This window comes from Acomys minous (genome assembly GCF_964271855.1).
Source record: "Acomys minous genome assembly, chromosome: 1".
NCBI lineage: Eukaryota > Metazoa > Chordata > Mammalia > Rodentia > Muridae > Acomys > Acomys minous.
This window is the reverse complement of record NC_140483.1, coordinates 164,864,934-164,881,136: the sequence shown is the minus strand read 5'-3', so window position 1 is coordinate 164,881,136 and position 16,203 is coordinate 164,864,934. Positions and strand designations below refer to the sequence as shown.

The following is a 16,203-nucleotide window of genomic DNA, read 5'->3' as shown; positions in this document are numbered from 1 at the left end:
AACAGCAAACAAAACTTTAGTAGGTGCATGAACTAATATAGATTAAGCAGGTTCTTAGTGAGTTATGAATGGGTCAAATAAGAAACAAAGAAAGAAATTAAAATATTCTTGGAACTAAATGAAAATAAAATACAACACAACAAAGCCTCTGGGACACATTAAAAACAGTCCTAAAAGGGAAGCTTTTAGTCATAAGTGCCTCAATTTAAAAAAATATGAGAAAGAGTATACACAATGATACAACTCAAAAATTTAGAAAAATAATAACAAATCAAACCCATACCTAGTAGTCAGCAAATAAAATACTACTAGTAGTTGGAAAACACAAAAGAGACTCCATTGTTTTAAATGGGATTTCACTTAACTTTGTTTTGGTATTCTTTGTCTTATTGGTTTTTCATTTGTTTGTTTTCTCTTTTTACTTTGGATTTGGTGTGTGTGTGTGTGTGTGTGTGTGTGTGTGTGTGTGTGTGTGTGTTTGTGTTTAGAGAAACAAGAAAAGGAACATAAAGTTGTGTGAGGAGGGAGGTGGGGAGTTTCTAGGAGGAGTTGAGGAATTGGAAAATATGATCAAAATATATTGCGTGATAAATGTTAATATAAATATAAATAAATAAATAAAATACTCTACAAATTTATATTTTGATACTATAAACAAGATTAGCAGGCAGCCACTAACCAAAAGAAATAAATGATTCCAATTGAGATAATCAGAAATACAAGACAATGAAGAAATACAGAATATTGTAAGAGAATATTTTAAATACCTGTACTCCATTATGCTTATAAAATCTAACCAAAATGGATGAATTTCTTGATTCATCCAATCTACCAAAACACTCAGAGATCAGCAATATAGACAGATTCATAACATAGAAGGAGATTGAAACCACAGTAAAACATCTTTCCATTAAAAACTTTTCAGTGATAGATAGAATCATGACAGAATTATACCAGGCTTTCAAGGAATATCTTAAACCAATCCTTCTTTAATAATAATGACAATAATAATAATAATAATAATAATAATAATAATAATAATAATAATAATAAACACTAGATACAGAAGGATTACTTCCAAGTTCTTTCTATGAAGCCTGCCTTGCTCTAATGTTGAAACAAGTAATGAAACAACAACAACAACAACAACAACAAGGAAACCTAAAACTACAGACCTATACAACAAGCACTCTGAGAAAGAAATCATGCACACACCCTCAATATTAGTAGCATAAAAGCCATTAATATATCTTGGAATAAACTTTATCAATGAAGTGGAAGTCCTCTATAATAAATACCTTACTCTCTGAAGAAAGAGATTAAGCCAAATGCTGGAAGTGAAAACACATCTATGTTTACAGACAGGTAAAAGTAATTTCATGAAATCATCATCCTATCAAAAGCAGTTTATAAATTCTATGCAATCTCAATCAGAATACCCATAATATTCTTGACAGAAGTTAAAAAAAATACAGGCTAAAATTCATATGGAACCAGAAAAGAACCCAGATACCTAAAGCAATCCTGAACAAAAAGCAGTATTGGAAGGATCGCCATTCCGAACTTCAAGATATATATAGAGTTATAGTAATAAAAACAATATGGTATTGGAAAAAACAAAACAAAACATGTAGATCAATGGAATAAAATACAAGACCCAAACATTAGTATACATAATTATGACCATCTGATATTTAACAAAAGACTGAAAACAATACACACTAGACAAAGGATAGCATCGTCAACAAATCATTCTGGGAAAAGTAGAAATCCCCAGGCAGAAGAATGAAGTTAGACTTCTGTGTATCAGGCTGCAAAAACTTAACTTCAGGTTGTTCCAAGACCTCAATTTGATATCTGAAATTGTAAAACTCCTAGGAGAAAATATTGGCACTCTACTACAAGACAGCTACAGAAAAGAACATTTGAATAGAACTCCATTTATATTCAGAAATTTTAAAAATATTGATGAGTGAGTGAGACCTTATAAAATTGAAAAACTTCTGTACAGCTAATTATAGAAAAAAATCAAGGGGTCAAGAAGAAGCTGACAGATTGGGAGATAATCTTTGCCAGCTGTACATCTAGAAGAGAATCAATATCCAGAATATACAAAGATTAAAAAAAAATGAGTCAAGGAAAGAAATGACCCAATTTAAAAAATGGCCTAGAGATCTAAACACAGACTTCTCAGTACAAGAAATAAAAATGGCTAAGAAATGTCCCTCTAAGTGTCTCAAGCTTAGTATTTAGAGAGATGCAAATTGAAACAACTTTGAGGTTTCATCTCATCCCAATCAGAATGGCTAAACTCGGCCAATCAACTAACAACAGCTTTTGGTGAGGCTGTGGGGAAAAGCCCTCATTCGTTATTGGTGGGAATGCAAATTGGTGCAGGTACTCTGAGAATCAATATGGAGGATTTTCAAGACAAAACAAAACAAAACAAAATCTTAAAGATTTAGCTATACCACTCCTTGGCACATGTCCAAAGGAGTTGATACCCTACTCCACATATACTTACTTAGCAATGTTCACTGTGGCCCTATTTATGAAAGCTAGGAAATGAAAACAACCTAATTGTCCTTCAGTGGATGAATGGAGTAATGTAAATTAGGTACATTTGTACTATGGAATATTATACAACTGTATAGGAAAATGAAGTCATGAAATTTGAAGATAAATAGATGGACTTGGGGAAGATTATATTGAGTAAGGTCACCCAGTTCCACACAGAAAGTCATCACAAATTTCCTTTCATTTGATGTCCCTAGCTCCAAATCTTCAGAAGTAAGTATGCAACAGGGAAATCAGGAAAGCATAGTGGGACCGCAGGGTAGCAGGGGGTTGAGATGGGGATAACAATATATGGGTAAAATAAATCTCAAAACAGAAAACAGGGTGGAGGGCTCCAGCCGGGAAGGGAAGCAGAAGGTCATTACAGAAGCAGGAGGAATGATTGGAGATAAATAATACCAAGGTTGCTTGATAAAGCCTGAAGAAGCCTTATTATTTTACTTGCCTGAAATTATACATAATACACACACATATACTTGGGTTGACAATGTTTCCACAAAAACTATAGACTGACAAAAACTCACAGTATCAGGTATGAGAAATCTCCCTTTGAGTGGTTGGTCAGGGTGGTCAACGAGATTCTCAATACAATATAGATTACTGTTGTTGCCCTTGCTGCCTTTGACTGAAAGTCAGCCTCTATTGCTGGAGACACTGCACACTTAGGACACCAGACTCAGATTATTTTTATTTAAGCTGGATCTGACCTGAAAGCCTCTTTCCTGTTTTATAATTTCCATAATACCAGAAAACACTATGAATGTTTTAGTAAGGTTTTTAATGCTGTGGTAAAGCCGTGATCAAAAGCAATGTGGGGAGAAAAGGATTTATTTCCCTTACACTTCGGGGTAAGAATCAATCACTGAGGGAAGAAAGGGAAATAACTCAAGCAAGCCACGAACCTAGAAGCAGAAACTCAAGCAGAGGCCATGGAATAGCAGGGTTTACTGGCTTGTTCCTCATGGCTTGCTGAGCCTACTGTCTTATAGCACCCAGGACCCCAAGGCCAGAGGTGGCATCACCCATGGTGAGCTAGGCCTTTTCTTGTTCATCATCAATCAAGAAAATGCTCAACAGGCTTATCAACAGGCCAACCAGATGGGGCATGTTCACAATTGAGGTTCCCTTTTCCTAAATGGTTCTAGGTTGTTTCAAGTTTGACTGAAAACTAACCAATACAAGAGGGAAACAATTAATAGTCTCATAGAACTGCAACACTCAGGAATGATAACAATGACCAGTAGGATGGACAAGTTTATCTTTAAGGGGGCAACAACAATTATTTGTTGAACATAAAAGTTCACTCAATAGAAGGGAAGTCATGCACACTATTAAAAACCTAGACAACTTCCTGGAGCTAGTGAGGTCATGAATCTTAGAAAAGAGTCTACCACTACCACTTAATTCCTAACTATATTCTAAAACTTATTTTTATACCCACAGACTAATGTAGCTATGATTCCTCATTCAAAACAAAACAAAACAAAAAACAAAACATCTCTTTAAGGCAAATGGAGACCATCATAGAAAATCACAATTGGACCCAATACAGAGGTCAAGGATTGTGGAAAGTCCAGCCCCAGTGGCTACATCCTAAAGGTTCCTGCATCTATTGCTCATTGGGGAACATTGGGTAAGAGCTGGCACAAAGACTGCAAGATGCAAAATACCAGAGTGTCCATTGTGAAACAGTTGCTCATAGAAGTGGAATAAACAAAGCTTGAACAATGGTGGTATCAATATGCATACTAACTGAGGAGGAAATTTTCACAGAGCCCCTCCCTTGTATAAAGAACTTCAGGCAAGTAATGCCTGTGGAAGAGAGGGACAATTAATTTTTCCCAGGGATGAAGCCCCTTATTGGTTATCCAATATAAAGTGTTCAACCCTCAAACCATATACATGCAGTTAAAAACAGACTCAGCAGGTTGTATATACTTATGCATTCATATACATATATGTAACAGTAATAATAAAAGAAAAGAGCCTGTCAGTTGAGAGTGTGGATGGGAAATATGGAAGAAGTGGGAGAGTGGAGACTTGGGAGGGGCTGGAGGGAAGAAAGGAAAGGGGGAAAGTGATGTAATTATACTTTAATTAAAAACGTCTTTTAAAAATTCAGGCACAAGCTAGAGGCGGATATCTGCCTCTAGGGGGTGCTAATCTACCTCTCACAGGCATGGGTTTTAGAACCTCAAGATGGGAAGAGGGAATCCTGAAAATAATTAATTAGATTTTAAACTGTGATGCTAATAGTGCTTAGTTCTGATTCAACCTTTACAGAATATATGTGCCACCTGAGGTCATGAGAGAAGCTCACACCTACCTACCTCAACGAGCGCAGATAAAGGACATACAAACGTGTGAGAGTGCTTGGAAACACACATAAACACCACCACCACCACCACCACCACCAGTAGCAGTATGACGGCGGCAATAGCAACAATAGCACCAGCACCAGTAGCTTACACATATATTTGCAAGGCCAGAAACACTTATTTCCCAAGGGAGGGAGCAGCCAATAAAAATACAAAGCATCGTGCTTTCTCCTCCAACTTGACCACAGTAAATAGTCACCAAAATTCCAAGCTTTGTAACCCAAGACCCAGGTTCCTGCAGGACCTCTTTGCTAGTCCCACGAACATTTTTCTTTCTCTGAATCACAGATTTCACTTGTTTCTTTTGAGGTAGCTCCATTTCAACACAACGTGCACCCCATCCGTCAAGGCTGGAGCCCACGGTTTCTAGGAAACTTGGGCAAGTCCACTACCACACTCAGAGGGACAACAGGGCACAAAAAGCAGGTTTTCCTAAACGGCCTGGACGCGGGAAACAAGACCGGAATCCTGGCTGGAGGAATCCTTTTCCACGTGGTGGATGAGAAAGAAGACAAGGAGATAGCATGCAAGGGTCCCCAATGGCTCCATGGCTTTTATGTCCAAGAGAACCAACGCTGCGACAAGCAAGTGACACCTACCTAGAGCCTCAGCCTAGGAGTAACGCGAAGTGAGGGCAAGGAATACATCAGGTAGGGGGCTGAGGCAAAGATAATGCACAGCAGATGACAACAGAGGGCCAAAGCCCCTACCTTGAGGACTGAAGCAAATCCCACATTCTAGCCGGGCTTCTCGACTGAGATGGGTTTCCCACTAGCACATGCCCACCCTCAGAGCCCCCACATTCACTCCTCTAACTTGCGAATACCGCACGTCCCGCAGCTTCCCCTAGTGCCACCGCACCTGGACATGGCAGGAGACCTCCGAGTCGTCCAGTAGTCGAATGGTGCATTTCATCTCTTGGTTGAGCGATTTGATGCTGGAGCTCCGAAAGTGAATCATTTTCATAGTCCTCCTGCCTCTCGGCGCACAGTGACACGAAGCAAACATACACAGCAGCACCAGGGAGCGAGCCGTAGGAAGCGCGGAGCCCGCGCGGCCCTGGTCCACGCGGACATTCACACACTCTCGATACAGTCCGGGCTCCGATTGCAGCTCCGCCCTGAGAAGGCAGCAGCGCAGGGCGCCTGCGGCCACCAGGGGCGAGTGGCGAGGAGCAACGGTCCCTCCCTCTCCTCTTCACACGCTCCAATCCCCGCCTCCTTCCGTAGCTTGCTCGGAGGGCACCTCCCTTGGCTAGGGTTTGAGGTTGAAGGAGGTTGGAGCCGGCCCGAGGCGGAGGACCGACTGGATCCTGATGTCCAGCAGCTCTGACAGGGGCCTCCTCCACCACCGCTGCTGCGTCAGGCTAGGCCCTGCTGCCTTTCTCCGGCTAGCCGCCTCCTTCCTCCTCCCATCGTGGTGGTTAGATAGTCTCTGCCCTGTTCCCCTGGGACACAAAGGCGCCTGCATTGTGAACTCAGGGATCCCATGGGCCAGCAAAAAGTGGAGAAAAACCCACACCCCCTCAAGGGGAATTCCGCTGATGGAGAGAGAACGGTTGGCCTGTTGGGGATTCTCAAACAATGACACAAGCTTTGCCTATCTATACACAGGGCCATAGTGATAGACTCGGATGTTCCTGGAAATTTTAAAGTTGCCGGTTCAGTTAATATTAGCTGACATTAGCCTCTTCTTCCTTCCTTAGGAAGGAAATGTTTTTCTTAAGTAGGTGATCTCTGATGATGAAATCCCTTTAGATCCCAAGCTAAGAGTCCTATTCTGCACCACGCCCTTTTGACAGCCTCCCCCACCTCCAACTGCAAAGGAATTTAGTAGGAGTCTAATGACAAAGAAGTCTCCCATCTTATTTTAGTCTTCTCTCTGGGTGCTGGAAACCCTGGAATTCCCTGCTGCTCTCTAGCAATTCATTTCCATCCCAAGGTGCTCCTGTCCCTGTGAAATGCTCTAGATTCAAGGGGTGGCAGAGAGGCTGCAGCCTTGCAGGTGGGTGGAGCTTCGAGATGGAGGGTGGGGTGTTAGAAAATAGGAAGTAAATGAAAGGTACATTGCTCTGCTGTTTCTTTTTCTTTTTTTTTAAAGCCATCTCAAAGACAAAACATTATTTTTACACTTTTTTTATTAATTCATTCATTTTACATCTCAATAGTTATCCCATCCCTTGTATCCTCCCATTCCTCCCTCCCTCCCTCCCGCTTTCCCCCTATTCCCCTCCCCTATGACTGTGACTGATTTCAACGAGGAAAGAATGGTTGTTAGAGAGGAGACCTGTTGTTAACTGTCAATTCTTTAACGGGTTGCCACACATACACAATCATCCAAGGGGATAGATACCCTGCGCTATGGAGAAAAAGAGGCCCAGAAGGGACAGGTTGTGGTCTGTGTTGCATTTGGCACTCCTCTCTCTGTCTACTCCTTACTCCCTCTGCTCTTTCAGCAGGATAATCACCCTACAGTCAGGAATCTGCTCCTCAGTCCTCTCAACTGCACAGGTAGCAATCTAAGACAACCTAGTGCCCCTTGTCTGAAATCTCCTGATGATGCAGGAGAATGGAGAGTGTGAGACCAGCCAGGATCGCTTCGTGACACTGTACCAAATTTAAAAAAAAGAAAATAGAAAGAGAGTGTAGAGGAACTTTAGCTCAGAACATGGCTACTCTGGCTGGAACACAGATGTGTCTTTAATCCCATGAGACAGAGGCAAGCAGATTTCTGAGGTCAAGGTCAGCCTGATATTAAGCAAGCTTCAGGTAAAGAAAAGCTTAGATCCAGGGACGGTGGTGGTACAGGCCTTTAATCTCAGCATCCAGGAGACAAAGGCACGCAGATCTCTGCTATTCAGGCAACTCAGTTGAATCAATGAGTTGAGAGGCAGTGCAGGGGCGTTGAGTTCATAGCAGTTCAGGTCAGAGGCAGTTTTATTGTGCGATCCTCACACTCCCCTTTGGACTAGTTCTATTCTTTATATGCAAGTCTCCTTGGCAGATATCCTATAACTCTGGCATGTCCAAAACCTTGGGGTCTCCAAAGCAATCCAGACTTCACTTTCACAGCTTCACATAACAACCTCTCAGGGCCTCCATGCAGAGATTCCACAGCTGCAGGCTTGGCCTCAGTGGTTCTCCATAACCATGGATAAAGGTTCCATGGTCTCTGAACTGGTATATCCTTCATGACTCTGAGGCCTGCACCACATGGATGACATGGTCAAATTCGGCTAATAACTTGAAGTGCTTCCTGCAACATTGACTAACATTTGCAGATGGTTTGATTTGTTTTGTGTTGTTTCAGAAACAGAAAATTCCTTAGGCCTTTTCCTTTTAGAAGTTGGGATCTTAGCTAGGTAATGTCTTTTCTCTTTCAGTACTAGTCTTGGTTCACAACATTTAATTTCCTGGTGCTCTTTTTATCTTCAAGCAGTAAATTGTGCATTTAATTTTGCCCTATTTGGTTAAGAGTGATTACTAATAAACATACGATAGCGTCAATATCATGTTTTCTTGGTATCTCTTCCAACAAGAAAATTAGTCCAATAATTTTCAATTTTGTCTCAGGTAAATTCCTATGACAGAGAAAGCATATATATATATATATATATTTTTTTTTTTTTGCCAAAATACATAACATTCTCCAGCCAGTACTAATATTCTTCTCCTCTGAAACATCTTAACCTGGGCCTCCATCATCTGCATAGCTGTCAGCACTACTGTCTTCCAGGCTTCTATTAGGATGAATTATTAAGCTCTTTCTACAACATTCAACTGCTTGTGTAATCTGAAATCCCAACATCTTCCACATTTCTTGAAAAAAAAAAGCATAGTTTATTTACAGCAATAGCCTACTCCCTGGTCCCACTCTTTGCCTTAGTTTTCTGTTTCTGTGGTAAATCACTATGAATAAGTCAACTTATAAAATAAAGAATTTAATTGTGCTGAGAGTTTCAGATGGTCAGATTAACAGCACAGTGAAATCATGGTGGCAGGAGCAGCTGAAAGTTCAGGTCTCTAAAAAACAAATGGAAGGCACTGGGAATGTTGGGAGGCTTTTGAAACCTTAAAACTTCCCCAGGTTACATGCTTCCTCAAGCAAGGCCACAGCCCACAAACCTCAAACAGTACGAACTCGACCAAGTTTTCAAATCTATGAGCCTATGGAAGCCATTCTTATGCAAACCACCAAACTGAGAAACATAATCTACACTCCAAAGGAGGACAGTACATGCTTTCAAACAAAACACAAGCTACCATCCCTCTCTGCTATCACTACCAGCACTCACGCTTCTGTATTCTACTCTGCCCCAATATTTTATCTCTATGTGGTCTTATGAATATTCTAAATATTTCTCATAGTAACTACTCTTTATTAGAGCACAAGAAAGCAAATGGGGGGCGGGTATTGGCAAGTGTTTTGGTGGGTAGAGAGATTAGTCATGCACCACTAGCCTGGGGCAGGTGGATCCTAAAAGGCACATGAAGCTGTAAGGTCAGAATGGCTCCATAAAAATTTGCACTGATCTCTAAACATGTGCCAAGCACTCATATATATATATATATATATTTCATATATACTCACAAATGATGATGATGATGTTGAAATTTAAAAAGTAAATGAGTGAATGGAATTAACTTGTTCCGGTGTAGGGGAGGAATAAGAGATGAAAGCAGACACTCAAAGATTCCTGCACTGACATTTAGGAAGTACTAATAGAGTGATGGCAACTTCAGCAGCTGTCTTCCACCACATGGTGGAGTAATCATAAACTGTATTGAGAGTGTTTATAGGGTTAACATTTGCAAATAGATTGTAAGTTAGGTTGCCTTTGAATAAGCACAAATTGTTGCCAGTGTTTGGGAGAAGGAGAAAAATAACTGCCAGAGGTAAAAATCTGAGGAGCTGATGCCAAAAACTACCTGATTGAGTAGTTGAGGTGTTTTTGCAAAAGTGTTTGTAGAAAGGAGACCATTAATTAGATAAAGATCAGAAAATGGTGGTGATCCTCTAGGGAAATCTTTACAAGAGCAAGACGTCCAGATTGCCTATCTTAGAATGTTGTGTCCTGATACCATTGAACAGCATCCCGGCATTCATTGACCTCCTTACCTGTGACTTGGAGTGCTCTAATTTGCATAAGCTTGATTTTCATAGCTCTTGTTTAGATGTCATAGATTTTATAACTGGAAATTGTGCACACAGTAGCTTATAGCAAACTATGGTAAATGTATACAGACCAATGTAGACTATAAAGTGTTTCATGGCTTGAAATATATACAGGAAACTGCAGAGACTCATCCTGGCCACTGGGGGATTTGTTTCACATGGAGATTCTAGCTCACTGCCTCATAGTGTAGATAATGAGTAGTCAACTTACAACATATCTTATAGCTATTTTGCAATACCATACTTTTAGTGAAAATTGTGAATTTTTTTGCTTTTTACAATGATTGTAGAATAAGTAGGTTGCAGGAAGTGTGTATAAGTTGAGAAAAGATAAAAGTGGGGTTGTTCTCTTTATGGTGATGGCTTCAAATATGGCACAAAAGCCACTGGGCAAAATGTGCTCATTTCTACCACAGACAGAATTCTGCCTAAAAAGGGGCAAGCTTGGATGAAGGCAGAGTCAACAGCTAAACTCTGCGAAGACAGGGTAAGCAAGTCCTAAATAAATAATGCTTCACAAATATGTCTGTCAGATATATTGGACCAGCAGGCTGAAGAAGATGCTCCAACATAATAGAGAGGTTTGGGTGACTAATGAGGTAGAAAACTGTTTTTGTTATCTTCTCATTTGGAAAGCTACTAAACTGCACTCCCAGCACGTTCAGGTAATCAAGTTTATTCCTTCTCAAATCTCTGATGGAGTTGAAGACCAGGTAGCTTAATTTTCCAATGAAGCTTAGTTGCTTAGGGATTAAGATGTTTTTAGGTTTAGATAGATGTTTTAAGTTGATAATGACAAGATGTGATAGAGATTGATTTACATTCAGAATTTTAGATGCACCAAGATAGGAAAGATGTTTTCTTAAGGCTGTCAAATACAAATAGCCAAACACTAAGAATGTAACATTTATATAATTCTTGATTGCGTCATGGTTCTTCTTGCTATAGGTAGTTTATTGTATATATGTGGAATAATATAAATGTATATATAAAAAAGTGGGGTTGTTGAGCATACAGATTTTGTACACTGTAGATTGTCCAACTACTTGCTTGTTATTTACTGTAGCTACCCTCCTTCTCCCAGGTGATTCTGAGTGATCGCTGTTATTTGTAGACAATAACAGACATAATAAAAGTTAGGAATTGACAGAAATTCATGGAAAGCACTTATGATTTCATTTTTGATATCTGAAACATATTTTGATACTGGAAAATACCATTCCCTTGAAAATAATGCTTGGTAAATAATTACAGGGAGAGATATAGGATAAGTAGTCTTAAAGTGGGAACAAGATGAAATTAGGTAAATGAAGAACTATAATACTAAAATAAGAGTCTCAGTGAAATGTAGAATTGAGCCCCAAATTACATGGTCACCTAATATGATAGGCTGATAATATAAAAAGCCAGGATCTCAAACTGGATGAGGTAATGCACACCTATAGCTCTAGCACATGGGAACAAGAATTGCTCTATCATCCATATTGTGCTGAGTCAAGAGTGTTACAAATTCAAAGCCAACCCTAGGCTGTATATTGAGGCTAGGTTTAGAGCACTAGATGCAGCTCTGTTGCTTAGTGGTAGTGTGCTTAATCAGCATGTGTGCAACCTTGGCTTTGGATCCCCAGTGCTAAAAACAAAGAATAAACACAAACACAAAAAAGGATGCTGAAGATGCAGAGATCATGAGATGAGCCTGGGTTGTACCAGGGTTGGTTTCATCAAGTCCCACTAAGAATGGCGAAGGCAAAGAAAACAACTGACAACATACTCTGGTAAGGATGAGGCAAAAGAACACTCATTCACTGTTAGTGGGATTGGTAATTGGTGCATCTACTCTGGAAATTGGTGCAGAGAAAGCTAAAAAAAATACTTACTACATTCCCAGCTATACCACTCTTTGATACCCAAAGGACTTGCCATTCTACTTCACAGATAATTGTTTGGCCATGATCTTTGATATCCTATTCACAATATATAGAAAACAGAAACACTCTAAATGTTCTTCGACGATGAATGGAAAATGAGAATGTTGTGCATATACAATGGAATTCTATGCAGCTGCAAAGAAAAATGAAAGCAAGGAATCTGCAAGTAAGTTGGTGGAACTTGGAAAGGATACACAGAAGGAGGGAGGCAATCCAGACCTAGAAAGACAAGTGCTTCGTATTCTGCCTTATGTGTTGGACCTGTCTTTGAATCTCTAGATATATGTATATAGCCTTGTCACCACAGAAACCAGAAAAATAAGAAGAGAACATAGCGATGGGGTACACAGGGAGAAGCTTGAGAGAAGGACCTAAGAACATATAGGTTTTTAAGAAGGGAATGGAAAAATGGGGAAAATTTAACTAGGAAGGGTGAGAGAGGTCAAAACAGAAGGTGAGGAGGTAAGTGTTAGAGAATAACAAAGAATAGGGGGAGGAAATATTGTAAAAGCCGGAGGACTAGAACATCTGCTGTAGGATAGTGTCTTCTATATATGACAAAGAAGCAAACCTATGAAATCTCAAAAAGATAGTTACCTAAATAAGATCTGCACAGCGAAAATATCATGTGATACGATGGTGTATGTGTGAGAAATATCACAAGACCATACACCTAGATGAAGAGCTACAGGCAATTTGTGACTGTTGAGAAATGCAGACTTGGTCATCTCTGGAGACAACGCTCCCAATAGTCTATCCAAAGGGTCAGCCTTAAACACATACACAAAGAACAACACTAAATGGACTCAGTAGAACACACACACACACACACACACACACACACACACACACACACACGCTATCCATGGCTCACTCAACCTGCTTTCATATTCAAACTAGGGCCACTTGCCCAGGTGTAGTACTGCCTGTTGTGGGTAATTAAAAAAAGAAAATGCCTCACAGAATTTCTTACAGATAATCTGATAGGGGTATTGTTTCAACGGATATTTGCTTTTCCCAGATCATTCTAGCTTATATCAAGGTGACAAAAATTTACCCATAACATCCGGGTCCTTGCAAATTTATACTTTTGAATCTGAACACTAGGCAGAACAGAGATATTATGTTTGGGTTAGAGATGGGGGCTAGTGTCTACTTCCCCTCTCAGAACTGAAACTCAATCTGGCTTGAATTTGTGAAAGTCCTGTCTATGCATGCTACCACAGTCCTCTGAGTCATATGTACATCAGGCCTGTTGTGTTTAGACAGACTTATCTTTCTTGGTGTTGTCCTTGCCTACTGGCTTTTTCTGTCTTGTCTTCCACAGAATTCTGTGATCCCATAGGGGATTTGATTGCGATATCCCATTTAGTATTGATTTTTCCAAGTTCTTTTACTTTATACATTACTCAGTGTGGGTCTCTATATTTCTTTCCATTTACTGCAAGAGGGAGCTTCTCTGAGGATGGCTGAGGACGGTACTGATTTATGAGTATAGTATGAGTATGCACTTAGAATCGTTTTACTGCCAACTTGATGTAGCAAAACAGTAATATTTGATTTTCCTATAGATTCATGGTCTATCTAATCTCAGCTTCTTAGACATCTGAGCAATGTTCAGCATGAGTTCTGTCTCATAGATTTGGCCTTAAATCCAGTCAGATTTACTGGATTTGGTTACTCCGTAACTTTTGTGCCACCATTGCACCAGTGTATCTTACAAAGTTTCCATTGTGATCACAGGGCTTAAGGCTAGTTTAGGGTTTACTTTCCTTCTCTTGTAACTACAGAGTACCTTCCTGTAACACGAACACTAATCAGTAGGGGTGAAGACTCTAGTTAGGCAATAGCTCGATTTCTCCATGTTTGATGAAGTACATAGATGTTGTTTCTGGCAATAAAGCCTTGTCATCATATTGTGAAGTACAAACAACAGCCTTGGTAAGAGACTGAGTTGTTGAGGGATTTATTTATTTATTCACCTACATCCTACTTGTAGCCCCATTCTTCTTCCCTTCCAGTCCTACCCTCCCTCCCTCTCCCTCATTTTCCTTCCCTCTCCCCCATCCTCCCTTCCTCTCCCCCATCCTCCCTTCCTCTCCCTCATCCTCCATCCTCTATTTCTCAGAAAAGGGGATTGCTTCTTTCCATCTAGTCCAACTCATCAAGTTGTATCAGGACTGAGCCTTTCCTCTTTCTTTGTTGCCTGGCAAGACCATCCCTCCAGATGGAAAAATGGCAAAAGAGTCCATGTCAGAGAGAGCCTTACTAGAGGACCCATATGAAGCCTGAGCTACCCACCATCTACATCTTTGTAGGGGGCCTAAGTCTAGTCCATGCAAGGTCCTTGGTTGGTGCTTCAGTCTCAGCAGTCCCCTCTGGGCCCTGGATAGTTGGTTCTGTTGGTCTTCTTGTGAAGCTCTCGATGCCTCCAGGTCCTTTTCTACTTGCCCCCCACTTTTCCACAAGGCTTTCTACAAATTGCCCAATGTTTGGCTATGAGTCTCAGCAACTGTTTCAAGGCACTGCTGGGTGGATCCTCTCAGAAGACAACTCTGTTAGGCTCCTGTCTGCAAGCATGGCAGAGTATTATTTGTTTGTTTTTTCTCACACACTTTAACTTTTATTACAGTGCCTTGCTGGAGGGGTGCCTCACAACTGAGCCATCATTTCTGGTGAGGAAAGCTGTGGCTTCAGGTACATAGCTTAAGTTTGGCTATGCACCATCATAAATGCTTTAACAACACGTCCAGGGACTGAAAGCTCAGCTTGGGGACTCCTGCCCAATGGCCTTAGGAAAGGTACTTCTTCAATTTTTAAACCACCTCTTGTGGCTCAGGAAATTTGAGCTTTTATGCTGGGCCCTTCTTAACATTAGTACAGAGTTTGACACCGCTGTTGTCCAGGCATGGCAGCGTCACCTTGAAGCTGCCCCTCTGCAGCTTGGACGGGTTTAGCTGCACAGTTAGCTCTGAGACCTCTGGCTGCAAAGCCTGGTTCAGGGCACCACCATAGTGGCCATAGACATGTCTCCTAGTGCAGTGCTCAATGACCACGCTATGCCTGCCCTCCATCAGTTTTTTGCTGGCGAGACCCGGCCTTATGCTTTCTTCCAAGTGGGGCCATGACACCGATCCTGGGTGTCCCAGCCAATGTGGGGATGGAGCATTGGCGGAATAAAGTGGCGACGCAACCCCAGAGGAACAAACTCCAGATTTTGTTAAAATAGTGTCAGGGGTTGATTCTCTCCCTTGGGGTGGGTCTTGGGTTGGTTCAGGCATTGGTTAGACTTTCCCTCAATCTCTGCTGTATCTGCTATATCTTTATTCCTGCATGTCTTATAGGCAGGGTGAATTTTGTGTCAAATTTTTTGTGAGTGAGTTTTTTCCTCTCTCTATCAGGAAACTTGTCTAATTAGAGGGTATCCTTTTCAGTTTATGTGACCTTTTCCTCTAGGAGTCTCTGCTAAAGTCTCTCTCATGTCCTAATGGGAGCCTACCCTGACTTAGGTCTCCTGTTTGTCAAAGAGATGACCCTGCCCACAGTTTCACGTTTCTCCATTGGCCTTATGTACTCCCGGCCCCCTACCCCAGGTCTGATCTTCTCCCTTATATCTCTGTGTTTCCATTCCTACTTTGTGCCCTTTCTTTAACCACTACCTCTGTCTATTCTATTTTCCCTTCTGAGTGAGGTTTGGGTATCCTCCTTTGGATTCTCCTTCTTAGTTATCTTCTTTGGATCTGTCCACTGTAGTATGCTTATCCTGTACTGTATGTCTAAAATCCATGTATAAATGAATAATACCATGTGTGTCTTTCTGGGTCTGAGTTACCTGACTTGGGATGATCTTTACTAGTTCTATCAATTAGCCTGCAAATTTCATGATTTTTTTTTTGTTCTTAATACCTGAGTAGCACCACAGTTTCTTTGTCCATTCTTCCTTGAGGAACATCAATATTGTTTCCAGCTTCTAGCTATTACAAATAAGGATGGACATAGTTGAGCAAGTGTTATTACTATATGGTGGAGCATGTTTTTCATATGTACCTAGAAGTGGTATAACTGGGTCTTGTGGTAGAGCTTTTCCCAAATTTCTGAGAAAGCTCCAAATTGATTTCTAAAGTGGTTGTACAAGTCTGCACTCC

The 16,203-nt window shown here is 40.8% G+C and overlaps 1 protein-coding gene across 3 annotated transcripts in view; it reads right to left on the bottom strand.

The window, feature by feature from the left end:
* The window catches only part of FRMD3 (FERM domain containing 3), a 209,159-nt gene extending 202,849 nt beyond the window's left edge, over window positions 1–6,310 (bottom strand). For 2 of the 3 annotated variants that reach the window (XM_084783840.1, XM_084783838.1), the window contains exon 1: window positions 5,817–6,310. In XM_084783840.1, the coding sequence (XP_084639966.1) occupies window positions 5,817–5,963 (147 nt within the window). In that variant the 5' untranslated portion in view covers window positions 5,964–6,310. The remainder of the gene's footprint in view (window positions 1–5,816) is intronic. The other variant, XM_084783839.1, reaches the window with a different exon arrangement.
* Between the last annotated feature and the right edge of the window lie 9,893 nt (window positions 6,311–16,203).